Genomic DNA, 26,609 nt, shown 5'->3' with positions numbered 1-26,609 from the left:
ATGTTAGTGGAATTTTGTATTTATTTCTGAGCAAAAGAGCTGTTTGACATAGGGCAATGCCCTACAAAGGGCCCTTTTAAGGGCTATTGGTAGTTTATTATAGATTAGGTTTTTTATTTTGGGGTGTTTTTTTTTTTTTTAAATGGGTATTAGAAGAGGAATACTTTTTATTATTTTTAATACTTTGTGTGTTATTCTGTGTAATGTTTTTTTTTCGTTTGGGGTGGGGTTTCTTTTTTAGATTAGGGTGGGCAATCTTAAAAAAGCTGAATGCCCTTACGTTTCCCAGATAGAAAAAACAGAGAAAATCTGTCTTTTCCTAAGTAGCCTAAATGTAAACCTCATTCCTTTAAAGGGACAGTCTACACCAGATTTTTTATTGTTTTAAAAGATAGATAATCCCTTTATTACTCATTCGACAGTTTTTCATAACCAACATAGTTATAATAATATACTTTTAACCTCTGTGATTATCTTGTATCTAAACTGCCCCTTTATTTCAGTTCTTTTGACAGACTTGCAGTTTAGCCAATCAGTGCCTGTTCCCAGATAACTTCACGTGCACGAGCAGTGTTATCTATATGAAATATGTGAACTAACACCCTCTAGTGGTGAAAAACTGTTAAAATGCATTCTGAAAAGAGGTGGCCTTCAAGGTCTAAGAAATTAGCATATGAACCTCCTAGGTTAAGCTTTCAACTAAGAATACCAAGAGAACAAAGCAAAATTGGTGATAAAAGTAAATTGGAAAATTGTTTAAAATGACATGCTCTATCTGAATCATGAAAGTTTATTTTGGCCTAGACTGTCCCTTTAAAGAAGAAGGAATAGGACATAAGAAAAAAAACGCAATCTCTTGATTGAAGTTGGGAATTGACACAACCTTAGGAGGAAATCCTAACTAGGTTCGAAGCACAGACCTATTATCATGGTAACACCAGATAAGGAGGGTCGCGTTGCAAGGAGGCAATCTAAGAGACGTCGGAACGCAGAAGCAAAAAGAACTAATGTCAACCTCATGCATAGGCTCAAAAGTAGCCCGATGCAAAACCTTAAGAACAAGACGTAAGTTTCAAAGGGAAGCACCAGATTGACACCTCGGCCTGATCATAGTCAGAGCCCTAACCAAAAACTGTACATCCGAAAGCTCAACGAGCCTCTGGATTGGAACAGATGGGGTTAAATCTGTCAAAACAAGGAAACTAAGAGGTCCTTTTCCAGACCGTCCTGGAGAAAAAGAAGGAATCCTGGCAGACTTGATAGAATGCTGGGACAGACCACGCTCTTCACAGAAGAAAGAGATCCTCTATACCGCAAAATAGATGACAAGGAATCAGCTTACGCGCTTCAAGGAGAGGACCTTACCTCTCTGAAACCCTCTCCTGGCTAAGACCAAGCGTAATCTCTACACAGTCTGCCTCAGAGAATTTAAGATCTGATGAATCAAAGATCCCCTGTTCCGGCAGAACCCTGCGACAAGGTAACCCTCATTGAGGGGAAGACGACGTCCCCACTAAAAAAACGCAAACCACGATCCTCGCAGTCTCAATGTAAAAAGCAGTAACACTGAAGTCTGCTCCTGCTAGGTTTCAGCCACCACTCGAGGAAGGAGTGAAATGGCAGAAAAAGGAAAATTTATATGGAACCTCCAAGTTCCCGCTAATACATCCATTAGCACCGCCTGAGGATCCTGAACCACAACCCAATTGTGGGTAACTAGGTATTGAAACAGGACGTCCTAAGATTTTCATCCGGCGTCCCTTGCCAAAATAAAATATCCGAAACCCCTTGGGTGTAGACCTTATCCCCAGCTAAGGGGAATGTCTCTACAGGGAGTGCAGAATTATTAGGCAAATGAGTATTTTGACCACATCATCCTCTTTATGCATGTTGTCTTACTCCAAGCTGTATAGGCTCGAAAGCCTACTACCAATTAAGCATATTAGGTGATGTGCATTTCTGTAATGAGAAGGGGTGTGGTCTAATGACATCAACACCCTATATCAGGTGTGCATAATTATTAGGCAACTTCCTTTCCTTTGGCAAAATGGGTCAAAAGAAGGACTTGACAGGCTCAGAAAATTAAAAAATAGTGAGATATCTTGCAGAGGGATGCAGCACTCTTAAAATTGCAAAGCTTCTGAAGCGTGATCATCGAACAATCAAGCGTTTCATTCAAAATAGTCAACAGGGTCGCAAGAAGCGTGTGGAAAAACCAAGGCGCAAAATAACTGCCCATGAACTGAGAAAAGTCAAGCGTGCAGCTGCCAAGATGCCACTTGCCACCAGTTTGGCCATATTTCAGAGCTGCAACATCACTGGAGTGCCCAAAAGCACAAGGTGTGCAATACTCAGAGACATGGCCAAGGTAAGAAAGGCTGAAAGACGACCACCACTGAACAAGACACACAAGCTGAAACGTCAAGACTGGGCCAAGAAATATCTCAAGACTGATTTTTCTAAGGTTTTATGGACTGATGAAATGAGAGTGAGTCTTGATGGGCCAGATGGATGGGCCCGTGGCTGGATTGGTAAAGGGCAGAGAGCTCCAGTCCGACTCAGACGCCAGCAAGGTGGAGGTGGAGTACTGGTTTGGGCTGGTATCATCAAAGATCAGCTTGTGGGGCCTTTTCGGGTTGAGGATGGAGTCAAGCTCAACTCCCAGTCCTACTGCCAGTTTCTGGAAGACTTGAAAAGAAGAAGAAGTAACCAGCGCCCAGGACTGATATCTGCTCACTATAAAGAAGACCCCCTAATAGGTCTAGAAACGGAACAATGGATCAGGATATATAGGAGCGCCAATGGCTTAGATATACCACAGGAAATAAAAAGTCAAAATGGTCTCCAATAGTTTCTATTTTCCAAAATCAACCAAATATTTAATATATAAATCCAATATAATTCTGATCTCCAGAATCATAAAAACACAAAATACAATAAAAACATAAAATACATATAGCAATGCTTAAAATACAATGCAGTAAATGATTTAAATGATTTAAAATACAACAGATAACAGATTGATTCTAATCCGGTTGGTTAAACTGGATAACCAATATCTAATGTCACAGTTTACGTGAGTCCTCTTAAAAACCTTCTAGTAGGTACATAGTGTTGTTTATCAAATACACGTGCAAATAAACTTAGTGTTCAATAAATGATGGAATAATAGCTCAATTGTTCTTATCGAAGTGATAAGATCACTAATAAAGTGATACGAGACCCACTAATAGGTCAACAGTGCATATAAATTTTGCAACATTTAAATCGTGTGAAAAATCAAAGAAAAAAAGAAGATACAATGTGTTGAGTTCCTTAAACTGTCAAACAAACCATATTGTGGATTTGTAGAATATGACACACAATAAAAATAAGTATAAGTAGTGAATGTGGTCTTACAAATCAAAAAATAAATAATAATGATATCAAAAAATAAGATAGAGTGTTGAGAAAAATAATATATATAATAACAAAATTAAATGTGAGATCCTACCAATGGGATTTTAAACTAAACTGGTACCAGTTATTACCTCAATTCTCCTGATTGAATATGGGTGATGGACTCAATGGTCCGATATTGCGTTATTATCTTAAAAACAGTAAACAAATACCACAAGCTATATTAACTACCACAAGCTATGTAATTGGGACAAACTGTTAAAAAAATAAAAAACGACAAATAAGCAGAGAGTGTGTATAGTTTGGCCAAAACTAGTCCACAAACTCCTAAAGGTGTGTTTCCACAACTTTGAATAACTTAAAATAATAATATAACAATAGTGTCCTTTAAGAGTCTTTTGGTAAATCCTTAAAAGTCTGGTAAAAATCCGGTGAGAGAAATCCTCAATGTATAGTGGAGTCCAAGGTCCTAATCCTATGTTAAGAAAAATACCTGAAAGAAATAGGAAAAGTGCACTAAACAAACAGCGCTAACGGGTATGGACTATTGAAAATAGTCTTACCATTCAAATCCTGGTCCTGGATATAATGAGCCTCTCCAACTCTAGTGTAAAGTTTCGTCTACGCGTTTCGGCCCTCGTATCGGGCCTTTTTCAAGACATCAGGATTTGAATGGTAAGACTATTTTCAATAGTCCATACCCGTTAGCGCTGTTTGTTTAGTGCACTTTTCCTATTTCTTTCAGGTATTTTTCTTAACATAGGATTAGGACCTTGGACTCCACTATACATTGAGGATTTCTCTCACCGGATTTTTACCAGACTTTTAAGGATTTACCAAAAGACTCTTAAAGGACACTATTGTTATATTATTATTTTAATGTGTGAAATAAATGTGATAACAAAAATCATAAAAGGAAAACCAAATAAAGTTATGAATAAAGATACACATTGTATCTTCTTTTTTTCTTTGATTTTTCACACGATTTAAATGTTGCAAAATTTATATGCACTGTTGACCTATTAGTGGGTCTCGTATCACTTTATTAGTGATCTTATCACTTCGATAAGAACAATTGAGCTATTATTCCATCATTTATTGAACACTAAGTTTATTTGCACGTGTATTTGATAAACAACACTATGTACCTACTAGAAGGTTTTTAAGAGGACTCACGTAAACTGTGACATTAGATATTGGTTATCCAGTTTAACCAACCGGATTAGAATCAATCTGTTATCTGTTGTATTTTAAATCATTTAAATCATTTACTGCATTGTATTTTAAGCATCGCTATATGTATTTTATGTTTTTATTGTATTTTGTGTTTTTATGATTCTGGAGATCAGAATTATATTGGATTTATATATTAAATATTTGGTTGATTTTGGAAAATAGAAACTATTGGAGACCATTTTGACTTTATATTTCCTGTGGTATATCTAAGCCATTGGCGCTCCTATATATCCTGATCCACAGTTTCTGGAAGACACCTTCTTCAAGCAGTGGTACAGGAAGAAGTCTGCATCCTTCAAGAAAAACATGATTTTCATGCAGGACAATGCTCCATCACACGCGTCCAAGTACTCCACAGCGTGGCTGGCAAGAAAGGGTATAAAAGAAGAAAATCTAATGACATGGCCTCCTTGTTCACCTGATCTGAACCCCATTGAGAACCTGTGGTCCATCATCAAATGTGAGATTTACAAGGAGGGAAAACAGTACACCTCTCTGAACAGTGTCTGGGAGGCTGTGGTTGCTGCTGCACGCAATGTTGATGGTGAACAGATCAAAACACTGACAGAATCCATGGATGGCAGGCTTTTGAGTGTCCTTGCAAAGAAAGGTGGCTATATTGGTCACTGATTTGTTTTTGTTTTGTTTTTGAATGTCAGAAATGTATATTTGTGAATGTTGAGATGTTATATTGGTTTCACTGGTAAAAATAAATAATTGAAATGGGTATATATTTGTTTTTTGTTAAGTTGCCTAATAATTATGCACAGTAATAGTCACCTGCACACAAAGATATCCCCCTAAAATAGCTATAACTAAAAACAAACTAAAAACTAATAAGATATTAATGAGTTTTTTGGGTTCATTGAGAACATGGTTGTTGTTCAATAATAAAATTAATCCTCAAAAATACAACTTGCCTAATAATTCTGCACTCCCTGTAAAGAACATCAAAACCAGATGACCACTCTCAGAGAGTGGATCGCTAATAGTGAGAAGTAGTGGGCCACTAGCAAACCCGAGATACTGCCGTCATTTGCTAGGGAGCCTATTGTTCCCCTCAGATGGAGCTCCAAGCCACCAAGAGTAGGACAGACTAGAATCTATAAACGGGGACTTAACCCAGTATTCAAAACATTCAGAGCAAAAATATTGCCTGAAATCCAAAATTAATCGGGAGGAAAACCTCCTAAAACCACAGATTCCAAGCATCCCCATCCTGACAGGCTTGCGAGCTAAGTCAAAATCGCCCCGGACGAAAGAAGAAAATGTCCCTCAGGACAGAAAGATTTGGACATAACACTAGTGAGCTAGTAGTCCAGGTAAATCTGTTAAGACAGATTCTAAAACAGCGCTGCTAAAACAGCGCTGCTCCACTTCCTCAGCATACACTGAGCCTCAGCTGAGATGAGACCTGGCAAAAGGAACAAAAGTGCAAGATGGACCACATGACCCTCATTACCACCAAAACGCAGAGCCAGCGATGGCCTGAAGGAGGTCTGGAGGGCATGACATGATGAAGCTAACTCATAACTTCACAAGTCCGATAGAAAGGTCTATGCAGACTAAAATAGCATCCAGGAGTCTGACCCTGGTGCCTAACACTAGATAACTCTGCTCTAGAGTTCTTCCAACTCTCAGGATCGAAGAAGACTGATGAAATCCTCAATGTTCTACATTCAGACAAGACGATGGTGATAGAATCAGAATCGATACAGCAGGGAAGAAAGCAGCAGGGCTCCAAGAAAACCTCTAAGGATCAATCATGAAGTCAGTCTGTGAATGGAGCAATACGGAGCAAAACAAATGCTCCTAAAATATCAGCTGAAGTCTAGAGGTACACTCCACAGGAGAGGAGGAGTCAATCCGGAAAATGCAAGGAAGAACATAAGGGTAGCACGCTTGGTCTCTCAAAAAATATGGAACTTTATTCCAACATTGAAGATCGTTGAACAAACACACCAACACGGGGAGAACAAAAGGGGGCGTGTCCTTACGCATTTCATGCCGTGCGGCACTCAGTCATACCATCCTTTCTGGCAACTGCCGAATAATCCCTCGGTTCCTAAAAAAAAAGGCTCCGACCTAAACGAAGGAGCAATGTACTGGACATGCTGGTCCAGAAAAGTCAACCGAAAACATTCCCTGAGGTGAAAAGAAAAGGTATGACACCCTTTCTTAACAGAGGACCTGCACTGCTCTTCCCATACAAAGGGTAGAGTGAACCATATAGTCTCCCTCATGAACAAGGAGACAAGATAAGCTTTAGGGTCCCAAAAGGGCGGGAGGCCCCTTTATGGGACCATGAAAAGAACAGTTTGACTGATCACTCAAACCTCACTCCGTGAAAAACACTGGGAAACTGACTCCAAAGGAGAACAAGACCCGAAAGCAATGGTACCCCTCTCTCTGTCTGGAAGATAGGATCGAAAGAAGGAAACTGTCCTGGAAAGCTGAGACTTGAAGCCTAGCTTTGACCTCTAAGACCCACGGGTCCGGTATGTCCCTGAACCAAGCGACTGAAGGAGCGATAGACTGTCCCCAACGCGATTCAAGATAGGACCTGGAACTGGCCCCTCTTGCCAATCTAGCTTTGGCGGGTCTCTGCTCTGCTTGGACTAATTCCAGGACTGAGACAGCATTCAAAAACATTTAGAATGTTCCGGCTTAGCAGAGGTCTCCGACGCTGGGAATTAGCCGGACTAAAGGACTAATAGAAGAAATTTGTCTCTTAGATTCGCTTTCTCATCAATACGAATAAACTGTGGAATAGTGGAACCAAATTAAATCCTTCTCTCGAGTAGAAGGAAAGATTAACATCAGAGTCATATCTGACAGAGAGATACAAGGCCTGAACAGAAACCTGAAGCCCTAGCTTTGGGACAAGTAATCTGCGAAAGGCACAGAAAAAATAATTATAAGCTCCAAGGCCTTAATTCTTTCAAGAAAATATTGAGGTACCCCTCGAATCGAGACAGAGATGCTCCAATAGGAAGTCTCCAGAAAAACTGCAACAACCCAATTCGTCAGTACATAAGATATCCCTCGAGATGAAACATCTTCATAAAAAGAGTTTCTATGATCAACTATCCTTATAACTGAATAGTAAAACGATAGGCAAGTGCACCAAAAAGTGATAGCCAAGTAGGGATGGGCCACACAAACCCCCAAAGAGCCCGGAACCGGGAATCTTAAAAAGGAAAGAGGATCTCCATCTTTCTCCACCCACTTTAATCCATTTCGCCCTCTGATTTAGGGCTCTGAGATTCGACTGGTGGATCAGTACTAGGAATCTCCAATATCGACAAAACCTCTCTTAGAAGGAAGCGCAGACGTGCTACCTTAAATCTAAATGCAAAATCCTTCTCTGCCAGAGGAGTAGAAGCAGCAGACTCCGACCCAGAAGGTCCATACTCTGAAGCCTCAGTGAGAACCGCATCCTCAGATGACTGAACGTATACAACCGTCAATTTACATGATGCCCCCTGGGCAGGAGTGCATGGATTATCCCTTCGTTTGTGCGTAGCAGTACGAGGCAGAACGGATAAGGCCGCAAACATTGCCAAACAGAATTGCGCAGTAACGTCTGGTGGAAAAAGGCCCCCTCCAGGTGGAGGATTAATGGGGCACAGGGAAGCTGCACGTGTAGGATCAGATGAATGTAGGGGACACACCTCACGGGACAAAAGCATCCTCAGAGGCGGAAGGCTCAGCAGCGTCTAACATCTCAACATTGGTTGATGAAAACACCCTGTTGCAGCATATGAAACATAATTGAGAGGGCTGGATTACCCGGGCCTAATCACAATATACACAGGTATCGAATTCAGTCGTAGAGGACTCATCCTCTAAAAATTCAGAATCCTCCATAACTATGTAACTTTATATAGTCAAATAGAAAACAACCGGCACCTATACCCCCAATGGCTTGGGCACTCACCACCTCCTATGACCCAGACAGTGTAGAGAAACTCGCTCCTCTCCGTAGTCACACGGTCAGGAATAGGAAATGTAAACCGTGACCACTCCCGGTCACACGGTGCGCAATGCAGGACTGCCCCTGCTAAAGGAAAAGCGTGCCAAGTCTAATTAAACTGTGCAGCTCTCAAAGTAAAGGAGAAACCTGTACGTTCCATATAAGCCTATGAGCCCAAAACATCTCACACATAGAAGCAGCATAAATCACATAAACAAATATGATTAACATCCCACTGTTCCACTATCTCCCTCAGGAGATATTAACCCTAGATTCCATAAAGATAAAGGAGTCCCACTATGACCCTGTCTTCTAGCGTTAACATTTATGTATAAAAAAATGAAATGATCTTACCGGAATCTATGCCGTGTAACAGAAACACGGTGCTTCGAGTGTGACAGACTGTAGCATCGCTTCTGACATGGACTTGAGTGAAGAAAAGCAGGTAGTAAAACTTGTCAACGCTGATTGCTTGGGAGCTGTTAATATGAGTCTGGATGGTTTTGCAGAAAGACTCTCCCTGCATCTCCAGACTCTAACTTTTATCAATGCTCTCACTGAGAGGCTGATAAAACTACTTAAAACTCCAGTCCCATATCAAAGGACAGATACCCTTCCTAAGGAACTACTCCGAAATCTTCTGACACTTCTCTGCCAACCTCCTGTGACGAAAGGCAAACAATGACTGAGGGGATGAGGGAAGTGGGTGAGGTATTTAAGCCTTTGGCTGGTGTGTCTTTGCCTCCTCCTGGTGGCCAGGTTCAATATTTCCCACAAGTAAAGAATGCAGCTGTGGACTCTCCCTGTATTAAGAAGGAAATGCATTTAGTGTTTAATGTCCCTGCAAGCAGTGTCTCTGCATTGTCAATATGCTACCATGAATGTTTTTTGTTAGAGAAATGTATCGGCAATCTATTTAAAGATGGCTGACTAGTGTATAGCACATAAACTAAACAAACAGAAACCAATGTGATCAGAATATAGACAGCAGTTTGCTTACAACAACAAAAAACAGTCCTGTAGTTTATTTTTTATTTTTTCATCACTTTCACAAGAATAAATGCGGCTCTGAAATGTTTCTCACACGATTCAGATAGAGTATACAATTTTAAACAACTTTCTAATTTTTTTCTCTTATCAGTTATCAAATTTGCTTCGCTCCCTTGGCATTCATTGTTGAAGAGATACCTAGGTAGGCATCTGGAGCACTACATGTCAGGAAATAATGCTGCCATCTAGTGCTCTTGCAAATGGATGACATTCTTGCAAAAATGCTGCTATAAAGTGCAACAGACACTTAGCAAGAGAAATAAGAAAATGTGATAATAGAAGTAAATTAGTAAGTTCTTTCCCTTAAAGACCAGGGCTATTTTTACATTTCTGCAGTGTTTGCGTTTAGCTGTAATTTTCCTCTTACTCATTTACTGTACCCACACATATTATATACCGTTTTTCTCGCCACTAAATGGACTTTCTAAAGATACCATTATTTTCATCATATCTTATAATTTATTATTAAAAATATTATAAAATATGAGGAAAATATGGGAAAAAACACACTTTTTCTAACTTTGACCCCCAAAATCTGTTACACATCTACAACCACTAAAAAACACCCATGCTAAATAGTTTCTAAATTTTGTCCTGAGTTTAGAAATACCCAATGTTTACATGTTCTTTGTTTTTTTTGTAAGTTATAGGGCAATAAGTACAAGTAGCACTTTGCTATTTCAAAACCACTTTTTTTCAAAATTAGCGCTAGTTACATTGGAACCTTGACATGTATATATTTTGTTTTAGAAGACATCCCAAAGTATTGATCTAGGCCCATTTTGGTATATTTCATGCCACCATTTCACCGCCAAATGCGATCAAATAAAAAAAAATGTTCCCTTTTTCACAAATTTTTTCACAAACTTTAGGTTTCTCACTGAAATTATTTACAAACAGCATGTGCAATTATGGCATAAATGGTTGTAAATGCTTCTCTGGGATCCCCTTTGTTCAGAAATAGCAGACTTATATGGCTTTGGCGTTGCTTTTTGGTAATTAGAAGGCTGCTAAATGCCACTGCGCACCACATGTGTTTTATGCACAGCAGTGAAGGGGTTAATTAGGGAGCATGTAGTGAGCTTGTAGAGTTAATTTTAGCTTTAGTGTAGTGTAGTAGACAACCCAAAGTATTGATCTAGGCCCATTTTGGTATATTTAATGCCACCATTTCACCGCCAAATGCGACCAAATTAAAAAAAAACATAATTTATGCTTACCTGATAAATTCCTTTCTCCTGTAGTGTAGTCAGTCCACGGGTCATCATTACTTATGGGATATTAACTCCTCCCCAACAGGAAGTGCAAGAGGATCACCCAAGCAGAGCTGCTATATAGCTCCTCCCCTCTACGTCACACCCAGTCATTCGACCGAGAACCAAACGAGAAAGGAGAAACTATAGGGTGCAGTGGTGACTGGAGTATAATTTAAAATTTAAACCTGCCATAAAAAACAGGGCGGGCCGTGGACTGACTACACTACAGGAGAAAGGAATTTATCAGGTAAGCATAAATTATGTTTTCTCCTGTTAAGTGTAGTCAGTCCACGGGTCATCATTACTTATGGGATACCAATACCAAAGCTAAAGTACACGGATGACGGGAGGGACAGGCAGGATCTTTATACGGAAGGAACCACTGCCTGAAGAACCTTTCTCCCAAAAACCGCCTCCGAAGAAGCAAAAGTGTCAAATTTGGAAAATTTGGAAAAAGTATGAAGAGAAGACCAAGTTGCAGCCTTGCAAATCTGTTCAACAGAGGCCTCATTCTTAAAGGCCCAAGTGGAAGCCACAGCTCTAGTAGAATGAGCCGTAATTCTTTCAGGAGGCTGCTGTCCAGCAGTCTCATAGGCTAAACGTATTATACTACGAAGCCAGAAAGAGAGAGAGGTAGCAGAAGCTTTTTGACCTCTCCTCTGTCCAGAGTAGACGACAAACAGGGAAGAAGTTTTGCGAAAATCTTTAGTTGCCTGTAAATAAAATTTCAGGGCACGGACTACATCCAGATTGTGTAGAAGTCGTTCCTTCTTTGAAGAAGGGTTAGGACACAATGATGGAACAACAATCTCTTGATTGATATTCCTATTAGTGACTACCTTAGGTAAGAACCCAGGTTTAGTACGCAGAACTACCTTGTCTGAATGAAAAATCAGATAAAGAGAATCACAATGTAAGGCCGATAACTCAGAGACTCTTCGAGCCGAGGAAATAGCCATTAAAAACAGAACTTTCCAAGATAACAATTTGATATCAATGGAATGAAGGGGTTCAAATGGAACACCCTGTAAAACATTAAGAACTAAATTTAAGCTCCATGGTGGAGCAACAGTTTTAAACACAGGCTTAATCCTGGCCAAAGCCTGACAAAAAGCCTGAACGTCTGGAACCTCTGACAGACGTTTGTGTAAAAGAATGGACAGAGCTGAGATCTGTCCCTTTAACCCCTTAATGACAACTGACGTACCAGGTACGTCATGCATTAACAAGCAGTTAATGACAATGGACGTACCTGGTACGTCAGTTGTCAAACAGAGTGCTGGAAGCGATCACAAATGCTTCCAGCAGCTCTGAGGGTATTGCAGTGATGCCTCGATATGGAGGCATCCTGCAATACCACTTTACAAGCCCCCGATGCAGAGAGAGCCACTCTGTGGCCCTCTCTGCACCGGTAGCGATAGTGCCGGTGTCCGCCGGGTGCACGATGCACAAGTGTGCACATGAGCGTGCATGTGCACATGCGCGCGTGCACGTGCACCCATTAGCCACACTGACACCAATGAATGAGGGCAGAAAGGGGAAAAAAAGGGAATTTTTTTTTTTAAAAAATATAAAAGGATCTGGGAGGGGGTGGGGGTATTGTGGGGGGCTGCTACACTACAGAAATAGTTTTTTAAATAAAAAATAAAATAAAAATACTTTTTGGGGGTTTTTTGGGGCCAAACTGGGTACTGGCAGACAGCTGCCAGTACCCAAGATGGCGGTTATTAGGTAGGGGAGAGGGTTAGAGAGCTGGAGGGGGGATCAGGGAGGTTGGGGCTAAGGCAGGGGTCCATCACAGCTAAAATACTTTATTATTTTTATTTAAAAAAAAAAAAAAAACTCTTTTATTTAGTACTGGCAGACTTTCTGCCAGTACTTAAGATGGCGGGAACAATTGTGGGGTGGGGGAGGGAAGAGAGCTGTTTGGGAGGGATCAGGGGGTGGGATGTGTCAGGTGGGAGGCTGATCTCTAAAATTAACCCTGCAAGCTCCCTACAAGCTACCTAATTTAACCCCTTCACTGCTGGGCATAATTAACGTGTGGTGCGCAGCAGCATTTAGCGGCCTTCTAATTACCAAAAAGCAACGCCAAAGCCATATAAGTCTGCTATTTCTGAACAAAGGGGATCCCAGAGAAGCTTTTACAACAATTTCTGCCATAATTGCACAAGCTGTTTGTAAATAATTTCAGTGAGAAACCTAAAATTGTGAAAAATGTTAAGTTTTTTTTTTTATTTGCTCGCATTTGGCGGTGAAATGGTGGCATAAAATATACCAAAATGGGCCTAGATCAATACTTGGGGTTGTCTACTACACTACACTAAAGCTAAAATTAACCCTACAAGCTCCCTAATTAACCCCTTCACTCCTGGGCATAAAACACGTGTGGTGCGCAGCGGCATTTAGCGGCCTTCTAATTACCAAAAAGCAACCCCAAAGCCATATAAGTCTGCTATTTCTGAAAAAAGGGGATCCCAGAAAAGCATTTACAACCATTTGTGCCATAATTGCAGAAGCTGTTTGTAAATAATTTCAGTGGGAAACCTAAAGTTTGTGACAAATTTTGTGAAAAAGTGAACTTTTTTTTTTTTTTATCGCATTTGGCGGTGAAATGGTGGCATGAAATATACCAAAATGGGCCTAGATCAATACTTTGGGTTGTCTTCTAAAAAAAAAATATATACATGTCAAGGGATATTCAGGTATTCCTGACAGATATCAGGGTTCCAATGTAACTAGCGCTAATTTTGAAAAAAAGTGGTTTGGAAATAGCGAAGTGCTACTTGTATTTATTGCCCCATAACTTGCAAAAAAAGCAAAGAACGTGTAAACATTGGGTATTTCTAAACGCAGGACAAAATTTAGAAACTATTTAGCATGGGTGTTTTTTGGTGATTGTAGATGTGTAACAGATTTTGGGGGTCAAAGTTAGAAAAAGTGTGTTTTTTTCCATTTTTTTCCTCATATTTTATTTTTATTTTTTTAGTAAATTATAAGACATGATGAAAATAATGGTATCTTTAGAAAGTCCATTTAATGGTGAGAAAAACGGTATATAATATGTGTGGGTACAGTAAATGAGTAAGAGGGAAATTACAGCTAAACACAAACACTGCAGAAATGTAAAAATAGCCATTGTCATTAAGGGTAAGAAAATTGAAAAATGGTCCGGTCATTAAGGGGTTAAGGAACTAGCAGAAAAACCCTTTTCTAAACCTTCTTGTAGAAAAGACAATATCCTAGGAATCCTAATCTTACTCCATGAGTAACTCTTGGATTCGCACCAATGTAAGTATTTACGCCATATTTTATGGTAAATCTTTCTGGTAACAGGTTTCCTAGCCTGTATTAAGGTATCAATTACTGACTCCGAAAATCCACGCTTTGATAAAATCAAGCGTTCAATCTCCAAGCAGTCAGCTTCAGAGAAATTAGATTTTGATGTTTGAAAGGACCCTGAATTAGAAGGTCCTGTCTCAGAGGCAGAGACCAAGGTGGACAGGATGACATGTCCACTAGATCTGCATACCAGGTCCTGCGTGGCCACGCAGGCGTTATTAGAATCACCGATGCTCTCTCCTGTTTGATCCTGGCAATCAATCGAGGAAGCATCGGGAAGGGTGGAAACACATAAGCCATCCCGAAGGTCCAAGGTGCTGTCAAAGCATCTACCAGGACCGCTCCCGGGTCCCTGGACCTGGACCCGTAACAAGGAAGCTTGGCGTTCTGGCGAGACGCCATGAGATCTATATCTGGTTTGCCCCAACGTCGAAGTATTTGGGCAAAGACCTCCGGATGAAGTTCCCACTCCCCCGGATGAAAAGTCTGACGACTTAGGAAATCCGCCTCCCAGTTCTCCACTCCCGGAATGTGGATCGCTGACAGGTGGCAAGAGTGAGACTCTGCCCAGCGAATTATCTTTGATACTTCCATCATCGCTAGGGAGCTTCTTGTCCCTCCTTGATGGTTGATGTAAGCTACAGTCGTGATGTTGTCCGACTGAAACCTGATGAACCTCCGAGTTGTTAACTGAGGCCAAGCCAGAAGGGCATTGAGAACTGCTCTCAATTCCAGAATGTTTATTGGAAGGAGACTCTCCTCCTGAGTCCATGATCCCTGAGCCTTCAGGGAATTCCAGACAGCGCCCCAACCTAGTAGGCTGGCGTCTGTTGTTACAATTGTCCAGTCTGGCCTGCTGAAGGGCATCCCCCTGGACAGATGTGGCCGAGAAAGCCACCATAGAAGAGAATTTCTGGTCTCTTGATCCAGACTCAGAGTAGGGGACAAATCTGAGTAGTCCCCATTCCACTGACTTAGCATGCACAATTGCAGCGGTCTGAGATGCAGGCGTGCAAAGGGTACTATGTCCATTGCCGCTACCATTAAGCCGATTACCTCCATGCATTGAGCCACTGACGGGTGTTGAATGGAATGAAGGACACGGCAAGCATTTTGAAGCTTTGTTAACCTGTCTTCTGTCAGGTAAATCTTCATTTCTACAGAATCTATAAGAGTCCCCAAGAAGGGAACTCTTGTGAGTGGAAAGAGAGAACTCTTCTCTTCGTTCACCTTCCACCCATGCGACCTTAGAAATGCCAGTACTAACTCTGTATGAGACTTGGCAGTTTGAAAGCTTGACGCTTGTATCAGAATGTCGTCTAGGTACGGAGCCACCGAAATTCCTCGCGGTCTTAGTACCGCCAGAAGAGAGCCCAGAACCTTTGTGAAGATTCTTGGAGCCGTAGCCAACCCGAATGGAAGAGCTACAAACTGGTAATGCCTGTCTAGGAAGGCAAACCTTAGATACCGGTAATGATCTTTGTGAATCGGTATGTGAAGGTAGGCATCCTTTAAATCCACTGTGGTCATGTACTGACCCTTTTGGATCATGGGTAAGATTGTCCGAACAGTTTCCATTTTGAACGATGGAACTCTTAGGAATTTGTTTAGGATCTTTAAATCCAAGATTGGTCTGAAGGTTCCTTCTTTCTTGGGAACCACAAACAGATTTGAGTAAAACCCTTGTCCGTGTTCCGACCGCGGAACCGGATGGATCACTCCCATTAGTAAAAGATCTTGAACACAGCGTAGAAACGCCTCTTTCTTTATTTGGTTTGTTGACAACCTTGAAAGATGAAATCTCCCTTTTGGGGGAGAGGTTTTGAAGTCCAGAAGATATCCCTGAGATATGATCTCTAACGCCCAGGGATCCTGGACATCTCTTGCCCAAGCCTGGGCGAAGAGAGAAAGTCTGCCCCCCACTAGATCCGTTCCCGGATCGGGGGCCCTCAATTCATGCTGTCTTAGGGGCAGCAGCAGGTTTTCTGGCCTGCTTGCCCTTGTTCCAGGTCTGGTTAGGTTTCCAGCCTTGTCTGTAGCGAGCAACAGCTCCTTCCTGTTTTGGAGCAGAGGAAGTTGATGCTGCTCCTGCCTTGAAGTTACGAAAGGCACGAAAATTAGACTGTCTAGCCCTAGGTTTGGCTCTGTCTTGAGGCAGGGCATGGCCTTTACCTCCTGTAATATCAGCGATAATTTCTTTCAAACCGGGCCCGAATAAGGTCTGCCCCTTGAAAGGTATGTTAAGTAATTTAGAAGTAACATCAGCTGACCAGGATTTTAGCCACAGTGCTCTGCGTGCCTGAATGGCGAATCCGGAATTCTTAGCCGTAAGTTTAGTTAAATGTACTACGGCATCCGAAATAAATGAATTAGCTAGCTTAAGGGTTTTAAGCTTGTTTGAAATCTAATCTATTGGCGATGAGTCAAGGGTCTCTTCCAGAGACTCGAACCAAAATGCGGCCGCAGCCATGACAGGCGCAATACATGCAAGGGGTTGCAATATAAAACCTTGCTGAACAAACATTTTCTTAAGGTAACCCTCTAACTTTTTATCCATTGGATCTGAAAAGGCACAGCTATCCTCCACCGGGATAGTGGTACGCTTAGCCAGAGTAGAAACTGCTCCCTCCACCTTAGGGACCGTCTGCCATAAGTCCCGTGTGGTGGCGTCTATTGGAAACATTTTTCTAAATATAGGAGGGGGGGAAAAAGGTACACCGGGCCTATCCCACTCCTTGGTAATAATCTCTGTAAGCATCTTAGGTATAGGAAAGACGTCAGTACACGCCGGTACCGCATAGTATCTATCCAGCCTACATAATTTCTCTGGGATTGCAACGGTGTTACAATCATTCAGAGCCGCTAATACCTCCCCTAGCAGTACACGGAGGTTTTCTAGTTTAAACTTAAAATTTGAAATGTCTGAATCCAGTCTATTTGGATCAGATCCGTCACCTGCAGAATGAAGCTCTCCGTCCTCATGTTCTGCAAATTGTGACGCAGTATCTGACATGGCCCTAGTATTATCAGCGCACTCTGTTCTCACCCCAGAGTGATCTCGCTTACCTCTAAGTTCTGGCAATTTAGACAAAACTTCAGTCATAACATTAGCCATGCCCTGTAGGGTGATTTGTAATGGCCGCCCTGATGTACTTGGCGTTACAATATCACGCACCTCCCGAGCGGGAGATGCAGGTACTGACACGTGAGGCAAGTTAGTCGGCATAACTTCCCCCTCGTTGTCTGGTGAATGATGTTCAACATGTACAGATTGACTTTTATTTAAAGTAGCATCAATGCAATTAGTACATAAATTTCTATTGGGCTCCACCTTGGCTTTTACACATATAGCACAGAGATATTCCTCTGAGTCAGACATGTTTAACAAACTAGCAATTAGACTAGCAAGCTTGGAAATACCTTTCAACTAAATTTACAAGTAAAATATAAAACGTACTGTGCCTTTAAGAAGCACAGAAAAAACTATGACAGTTGAATAACATGAACCGGAGTAGTTATAAAAACCACATTTTTCCCGGTAAAAGCATAAATTTAGCAAAGGATTGCACTCATTAGCAATGGATGACTAACCCTTAATAACAGAAAAAATGTATAAAATTTAAAATATAAACGTTTTTTATCCCAGTCAAGCACAATCTCACAGGTCTGCTGTGAGTGATTACCTCCCTCAAAATAAGTTTTGAAGACCCCTGAGCTCTGTAGAGACGTTCCGGATCATGCAGGGAGAGAAACAGACTTGTGACTGAATTTCTAATGCGTAGCAAAAGCGCCAAAATAGGCCCCTCCCACTCACACACAACAGTGATGGAAGTTCAGTGAAACTGTTTTAAATTTAAAATAAACGACAGCCATGTGGAAAATAGTGCCCAAAACAATTTTTCACCAAGTACCTCAGATAATTAAACGATTTAACATGCCAGCAAACGTTTAAAATCTAATTATATGAAATGTCATTAAAAAGCCTGCTGCTAGTCGTTCCCACTGCAAGTTAGGCTAAAAGTTATATGCATACAGTATTGTCCCAGTGAAGTGCCATTCCCCAGAATACTGAAGTGTAAACATATATACATAACAGCCTGATACCAGTTGCTACTACTGCATTTAAGGCTGAACTTACATTATATCGGTATTGGCAGTATTTTCTCAGTCAATTCCATTCCTCAGAAAATAATATACTGCAACATACCTCTTTGCAGGTGAACCTGCCCGCTGTCCCCTGATCTGAAGTTTACCTCACTCCTCAGAATGGCCGAGAACAGCAAAACGAATCTTAGTTACGTCCGCTAAGATCATACAAAAACTCAGGTAGATTCTTCTTCAAATTCTACCTGAGAAGAAACAACACACTCCGGTGCTGTTTAAAATAACAAACTTTTGATTGAAGATATAAAAACTAAATATAATCACCACAGTCCTCTCACACATCCTATCTATTAGTTGGGTGCAAGAGAATGACTGGGTGTGACGTAGAGGGGAGGAGCTATATAGCAGCTCTGCTTGGGTGATCCTCTTGCACTTCCTGTTGGGGAGGAGTTAATATCCCATAAGTAATGATGACCCGTGGACTGACTACACTTAACAGGAGAAAACTTCATTTTTTTCGCAATTCTAGGTTTCTCATTGAAATTATTTACAAACAGCTTGTGCAATTATGGCACAAATGGTTGTAAATGCTTCCCTGGGATCCCCTTTGTTCAGAAATAGCAGACATATATGGCTTTGGTGATGCTTTTTGGTAATAAGAAGGCTGCTAAATGCCGCTGCACATCACACATGTATTATGTCTAGCCGTGAAGGGGTTAATTTGGGATCACCTGACACATCAGACCCCCTGATCCCTCCCAAACAGCTCTCTTCCCTCACCCACCCCACAATTGTACCCGCCATCTTAAGTACTGGCAGAAAGTCTGCCAGTACTAAACTAAAAGGTATATTTTATTTTTTTTTCTAGCATATTTACATATGCTGCTGTGTAGGATCCCCCTTAGCCCCAAACCTCCCTGATCCCCCCCAAAACAACTCTCTAACCCTCCCCCTCAACATTATTGGGAGCCATCTTGGGTACTGGCAGTTGTCTGCCAGTACCCAGTTTACAAAAAAATATATATTTTTTTTATTTCTCCCCACTTTTCTGTAGTGTAGCTTTCCCCCCCCCAAAGACTAAACCCCCACCCCCTCCCAGATCACTTTGCTTATTTATAATACTATTTTTATTTCCCCTCTCTCCCTCTAAATTTACGCAAACCGTTCCATGTGTAATGGTTCCCACCCGCTCCCTCCCTCGTGCACGCGCCCGCCCGCCTCCCTTGTGCACGATTGCGCGTCCGTGCGCGCCCCCCAGCTACCCCACCCACGATCCCGCCCACCTCTGTACACCGCAAGCCATCGATGGCCGCCCACCCGCCTCCCACGTCGGCTCCCACCCACCAACGATTGCGGCCATCGATGTCCGGTGCAGAGAGGGCCACAGAGTGGCTCTCTCTGCATCGGATGGGGGAAAATGTTATTGCAGTGATACCTCGACATGGAGGCATCACTGCAATAACCGGAAAGCGGCTGGAAGCGATCAGGATCGCTTCCAGCTGCTTTCAACCCCAACGTCGTACAGGGTACTAGCAAATATCAATTGCACCAAGCAATTGCAAGGATGTACTTGAGTAGCACTCACCAGCAAATAATCTGTTTAAGTCCAATACTACCCGACGTACAGGGTACGTCGCTGGTCTTTAAAGACCAGTTTGTGCAAGACGTACCCTGTACGACGTATGACGTTAAGGGGTTAAAATTGTATGCTCTATCTAAATCATGAAAGAAAAATTTAGGACTTTGTGTGTTATTTATGTTTTCAGTGGCATATGCACATATGCTGTGAGCATTCAAACACCACATCTACTCAGAGAGTTAGTGGTGGCTTGTATGACACAAATTAAGTCTTAACTGATGCCTTACACACCACCGCCAGCTATCTGAGCATGCATGATGTTTAAATCCTGACCCTCTAGTCATGCATAGCATATGTGTGTATGCTGCTGAAACAAGAATACATTTTACTAAAAGGAATTTTGCTAATGGAAGAATACTGCAAAGTGCTTCTATTTAAAATTACATTATTTCCCCAAATTTGCAGTGTAATAGAAAAAGCACTTGAAAAAACCCTCTTGAATGTGTATAACTGGCATTTGATGTGGCCAGTCAGTGTCTAGATTTAAGCTGACTAGAAAATATCACCTGAACATCCACAAAATGTCCTCAGTAGCCACATTCCATTGTTAAGGGACATTAAGCAGCCAATCAGGAAGCTAGTCCCAGGACTTACAAGGGGGTGTGCATCTGTAATGTGCAGGCACAGTCTTGTTATATCCCTACTCAAATTTTATAAAGTTTCTCACAAGATTTAAGCAAAATCTCATGGAGAGCACAGTAAAGAAAAGTGTGAAATCAAAACTGATGAAGCTTATTTAATGTTCACAGATCACTTACTGTTATGAGATTAAGACATTTTGATATAAAATATCTTCATTTTTTACAAAGAGATGTTCAGGTGATATTTTTTTTCAGCTATGCTGCATCAATTTTAGGTGATTTAGCATATGGATATTATGTCCCTTTAAATGAATATTAGGTAGACTGTCATTAATTGTTATTCGATTGCATGGTTCCGTTTTTAATTAGCTGTGCACTAAATATACAGGCTTGTTTTGTCCTACAAAATGAATTTTGCTTACTAGACATAAAATACCTTCCACTTATAATTTAGATAATGATGGTACAATAATTGTGGATAACCAATATCTAAAATGAATAATAATACTGCAACTGAACCACTGTCTTTTCTACCCAAATAAATGTTACCTCATAGCCTCGGTAATCAACTTCCACATCATCTCCGTAGACATTCAGCTCCATGTTTTTGTGGCTGTATACAGTTGCCGGCTTTGGATTCCGCGCATTGCATGCCATGTCATCGGCAAGCATCAGGACTATGTGACTAGGAGACAAAAACAGGTTAAAAGATGGTCCTAGTTAATCAAAAGTACTTATTTCATGGTTTGTGAACTTGCCACAGATCAATATTTTAGAAAAACGTAAAGGGACATTCCAGTCAAAATTAAAATGCACATGGATTAAATACATCTTTGAATAGAAACATATTTGCAGTATACAAGTATTGGCAAAATGCTTCTAGTAAAAGTTATCACTGTTTTAGTGTTAGCATTTTTCACTGCACGTGCATGTGAAGCATAGCTAGATATTCTTTTTTTATATATATATATATTTATTTTAGAACCAGCAAGAAATCATACCTACAAAATCTGTGCCTTGCAAGGCATAATAACAGTAGAATCATGCGAGAAAAAATATACAAATGACTTGTAAATGCATTCAATTTAAACATTAAAACTAAACATTCATATCTTTATTAATTTTCCTCACATTGCTGGAATTTTTTGTTTTTTAATCTATTAAAACAACAAGAAAGAAAGAAGGAAAAAAGGGGGGGGATTATTAAGTTATCCTTCTGCACCAGATGACCAAATAATGGCGGAGGTCGTATTCCTAAAAGGATATATCTGCTCCTGTTGTACCTTACTAAGGGAACTTATCAATGCACTCCATTTTTAAAGAATGTATTCACTTCATGCTCATTATATGCCTGAGTGTCAAATTGTTTTATAATTACTTGCTTCAATATAAAAAAAATTCCATTTGTCTATTTTTCCAATTCTTTAATATTATACTTATAACGGTCTAAAATATTTTGCATTCTAGATGGGGAAAATAAATTTATCTCTACCTCTGGATTTGTGTAATATGCAGATTCTGAGATCCATTCTACCGCTATTCTGCTTAGAATTATCCAATTATAATATTTTAGATGCGGGAGCGCCAAACCACCATACTCCCTTTGTAAGCAGAGCTTATTTAGCGATATTCGGGGTGGGGGAGGGTTCATTCCAGATACATTTTCGAATATCAGACTGTAAAACTCTTATATCTTTCTTTAACATTGGAATTGGGATATTTTGCAAAATATACAATATTTTGGGGAGGATTATCATTTTGAATAGGTTAATTCTACCTGATATCAAAATTGGTAATTTGGTCCAGAACTTAAGATCTTCCTTTGCTTTTTTAAATAATGGTGTATAGTTTAGAGTTAGACCATACCATCTATCTTCTTGAGGGGAGATATATATCCACAGATATTTTATTATTTTATTATTATTATCAGTTATTTGTAGAGCGCCAACAGATCCCGCAGCGCTATAAACAAAGAGGGAGTACAACAAAACAATTATAGGGATCAAATGGGTAGAGGGCCCTGCCAAGAGTTGCACTGTTGTAGTCAGCTCTTAAGAAGGTGATCTACAAACAGCTGGACTCTTACACTTACATGCTAAGGGGGTTCAGGGGATAGCAATGGAGGAGTGGAACTGGTATAAAGTAAGGTTAGCATAGGTTGTATGCATCCCTGAACAGTAGAGTCTTTAGGGAGCGCTTGAAGCTTTCAAAACTAGGGGAGAGTCTTGTGGGCAAGGCAGAGTTCCACAAGATGGGAGCCAGTCTGGAGAAGTCCTGTAAACGGAGGAGAGTAGGAGGTCATGAGAAGAGCGAAGGGGACAGGAGGGAGAGTATCTGGAGACAAGGTCTGAGATATAGGGGGGAGCAGTGCAATTGAGGGCTTTGTATGTCAGAGTGAGAATTTTGTGTTTGATCCTAGAGGAAAGAGGAAGCCAGTGAATAGATTGGCAGAGAGGAGCAGCAGATGAAGAACGACGTGTAAGGAAGATGAGTCTGGCAGAGGCATTAATTATGGATTGTAAAGGAGCTAGGCGGCAGGTGGGGAGACCAGAGAGGGCAGAGTTGCAGTAATCGAGGCGGGTAAGAATGAGAGAGCGAATTAAAATCTTAGTTGTGTCTTGTGTAAGGAAGTGTCTAATTTTAGAGATATTTTAAGGTGGAAGCGGCAGGTTTTAGCCAAGGACTAAATGCGAGGAGTGAAAGAAAGATCCGAGTCAAATGTGACCCCAAGACATCGGGCATCCGGGGTAGGGGTAATGATGGAGTTGTCAACAGTTATAGAGAGATTGGGGGTGGAGATTTTTGAAGAAGGGGGGAAAATGAGGAGCTCAGTTCTGGAGAGATTTAGCTTGAGGTAGTGAGAGGACATCCAGGAACAGATGTGAGAAAGACAGTTAGTGACACGGGTTAGCAAGGAAGGAGATAGGTCTGGTGCAGAGAAGTAGATTTGGGTGTCGTCGGCATACAAATGATATTGGAAACCGTGGGACTTTATTAGGGAACCTAGTGATGACGTGTAGATTGAGAAGAGAAGGGGACCGATGACAGAGCCTTGCGGTACTACGACAGAAAGTGGTGACGGGGCAGAGGAGGCCCCAGAGAAGGCTACACTAAAGGTACAGTTTGACAGGTAGGAAGGGAGCCACGAAAGGGCTGTGTCACAGATGCCGAAGGATTGGAGGGATTGGAGCAAAAGAGGGTGATCAACAGTGTCAAAGGCTGCGGACAGATCAAGGAGAATAAGCAGAGAGAAGTGGCCTTTTGATTTTTTTCTGTAAGTAGGTCGTTGGTAACCTTAACAATAGCTGTCTCTGTGGAGTGACGAGGACGAAATCCAGAAGGGAGTTTAATGTAAGGAAATGGGATAGGAGTGTATATACTAGTTTTTCGAGAAGCTTTGAAGCAAGAGGGAGGAGGGAAATAGGGCGGTAGTTGGATGGGGAGGTAGGATCAAGGGAATGTTTTTTGAGGATAGGTGTGACCAGTGTATGGTTCAGCGATGAGGGAAATATACCGGTGCTGAGGGAGAGGTTGGAAATGTGTGTTAGTATAGGGGTAAGGGTAGCAGAGAGGGAGGGGAGTAGCTGTGAGGGGATAGGGTCAAGGGGACAGGTAGTGAGGTGAGAGCGCAGTATAAGTGCCAAAACTTCTTCCTCAGTAACAGGGGAGAATGAGCTAAGTTTCAGGTTATGTGGGTCGTGGTTGAGTGAGAGCATTTGAGGGGGGGAGAGAATGGAATTATGTTGAGAGCTGATTTCATTTCTGATGGAGTCAATTTTGTTATTGAAGTGGCTGGCAAAGTCTTGAGCTGACAGAGAAGTTGTATTAGGAGGTGGGGGAGGGCGGAGGAGAGTATTGAAAGTAAAGAACAGACGTTTTGGGTTTGAAGAAAGATTAGAGATAAGAGTAGAGAAGTAGTGTTGCTTATGGAGATTAAGGGCAGAATAGTAGGAGTTCAAGATGAATTTGTAATGAAGAAAATCAGCTGATCTTCGAGAATTTCTCCAGTGCCGTTCAGCAGTATGGGAACATCTGCGTAGGTACCGTGTCAGAGGAGTATGCCAGGGCTGAGGATGAGTGTGTGATTTCCGAGCAATGGTAAGAGGGGACAGATTGTCAAGGACGGATATAAGGGTGGAATTATAGTGGCAGATAGATTGTTCAGGGCAGGAAAAGGAGGAGAAGGATGAGAGGAGAGGTTTGTGGGAATTAACAAGCTGTTGTTGATCTAATGACATAATGCTTCTGTGAAGTTTGGTGTGAGGAGCAGAAGGAGGGAGAGATGATATGTTGCAAGTAAGATGGTGGTCAGAAAGAGGAAAGGGGGAGTTTGTGAAGTTTGAGAGAGTGCATCGATAGCTAAAGATCAGGTCAAGAGAGTGACCGTCTTTGTGAGTGGGAGAATCAGTCCATAGTGACAAACCGAAAGAGGAAGTGAGTTGCAGAAGTTGTTTTGCAGATGAGGCAGTGGGATTGTCAAGAGGGATGTTGAAGTCACCAAGAATGAGGGCAGGGGTGTCTGAGGAAAGGAAATAAGGTAGCCAGGCAGCCAAGTAATCTAGAAATTGAGTTGAGGAGCCAGGGGGTCGGTATATGACTGCAACATGTACAGAGAGAGGGGATTATAAGCAAATCATGTGGGTTTCGAATGAGGGAAATGTGAGGGAAGAGATGGGTTGTATTTGTTGAAAGGTGTAACGAGAGGAAAGTAAAAATACCTACACCATATTCTTGTGCTATTTTAAAATACTCATTTGTCCTTATATTATTTTGACCACCTACTATCATCATTTCAGATTTACTAACATTTATTTTATATCCAGAGAAAGAAGATAGATATCATTTCCATTGCTAAAGGAATATTTTTTTCAGGATTTCTTATGAATAATAACAGGTCATCAGCATATAAAGATACCGATCATTCATAGCTAGATATTCTTAGTGCACCAGCATTTTAAATACTGCAGCTGCTCAGAGCGCCAGTGGAGCTTTATCATGTCAGCAATTAACAAATTGAGCCATTACTAGATGGTACGGGAACATTAGGCTCTCCGAGCAAGTGCTGTGTTTACTTAAATATAGATTTGAAACAGCTATAACTTTTTTAAAAGCATTTTGGCCAATACATGTATATTACAAAATCGCTTCTTTTCAAAACTGAAATGCACCCATGGGGATTTCAATTTTGGCTGAAATGTCCCTTTAAACAGGTATATGAACCCCAATTTTTTTTTTCAGGATTCAGATAGAGCAGGCAATTTTAAGCAAATTTCTAATTTACTCCTATAATCAATTTTTCTTAGCTCTCTTTATTTTAAAAAGCAGGGTTGTAAGCTTAGGAGCCGACCCATTGATATAGGAGACAATTAGAAAGTTGCTTAAAATTCTATGCTGTATCTGAATCATTAAAGAAAAAAATATGGGTTTCATATCCCTTTAAGGGCTGCAGATAAGTGAATGGCTATTAAACACACAAACACTAATATATTTGCTAAAATGTCCAGTGGCAGAATGCTAGGTTTAGGTATGGTTGATGTAACCAGCCCAAAGCACACAATTTTATTTCCATTTCTTCCTAGGTCCACAAACTCTATTACACATTTTTTCCACTCTTTTTCCCCAAGAGCTGCAAAACCTAGTGGAAAGGGCAACATGTGGTCTTCGGGCCTCCAGTCACCACCGCTGCATTAGAGCTTGCCTTTTTTTAATTTAATTTTTGTACTATCGATGCTGAAAAATCTAAGTGTTTAATCACGGCAAAAAAGGTTAAATACATAGTTAAATGGATGCTAAGATTCATAGGTCAGATAAAGCATGCAATTTAAAAAAAAAAAAAACTTTCCAATATACTTCCTTTATCAAAATGTGCACATTCTTTCTATATGCACACTTTCTGAGGCTCCAGATCCTACTGAGCATGTGCGAAAGTACACAGTATATACTTATAAGCATTTTGTGATTGGCTGATGGCTGTCACATGATACTGGGGGGGGGGACTGGATTAACTTTTATATTTTCCAGAAAAT

At 41.0% G+C, this 26,609-nt stretch overlaps 1 protein-coding gene across 1 annotated transcript in view; it reads right to left on the bottom strand.

Moving 5' to 3' along the window:
- The window catches only part of PIGK (phosphatidylinositol glycan anchor biosynthesis class K), a 539,029-nt gene that overhangs the window by 481,289 nt on the left and 31,131 nt on the right, over positions 1-26,609 (bottom strand). The window contains exon 4 of the mRNA XM_053693337.1: positions 21,133-21,268. Coding sequence (XP_053549312.1) covers positions 21,133-21,268 — 136 coding nt within the window. The remainder of the gene's footprint in view (positions 1-21,132; positions 21,269-26,609) is intronic.

Source organism: Bombina bombina, chromosome 10, assembly GCF_027579735.1.
Source record: "Bombina bombina isolate aBomBom1 chromosome 10, aBomBom1.pri, whole genome shotgun sequence".
Classification (NCBI taxonomy): Eukaryota; Metazoa; Chordata; class Amphibia; order Anura; family Bombinatoridae; genus Bombina; species Bombina bombina.
The sequence above is the reverse complement of the archived record's forward strand: the minus strand, read 5'-3'. Positions and strand labels throughout refer to the sequence as shown.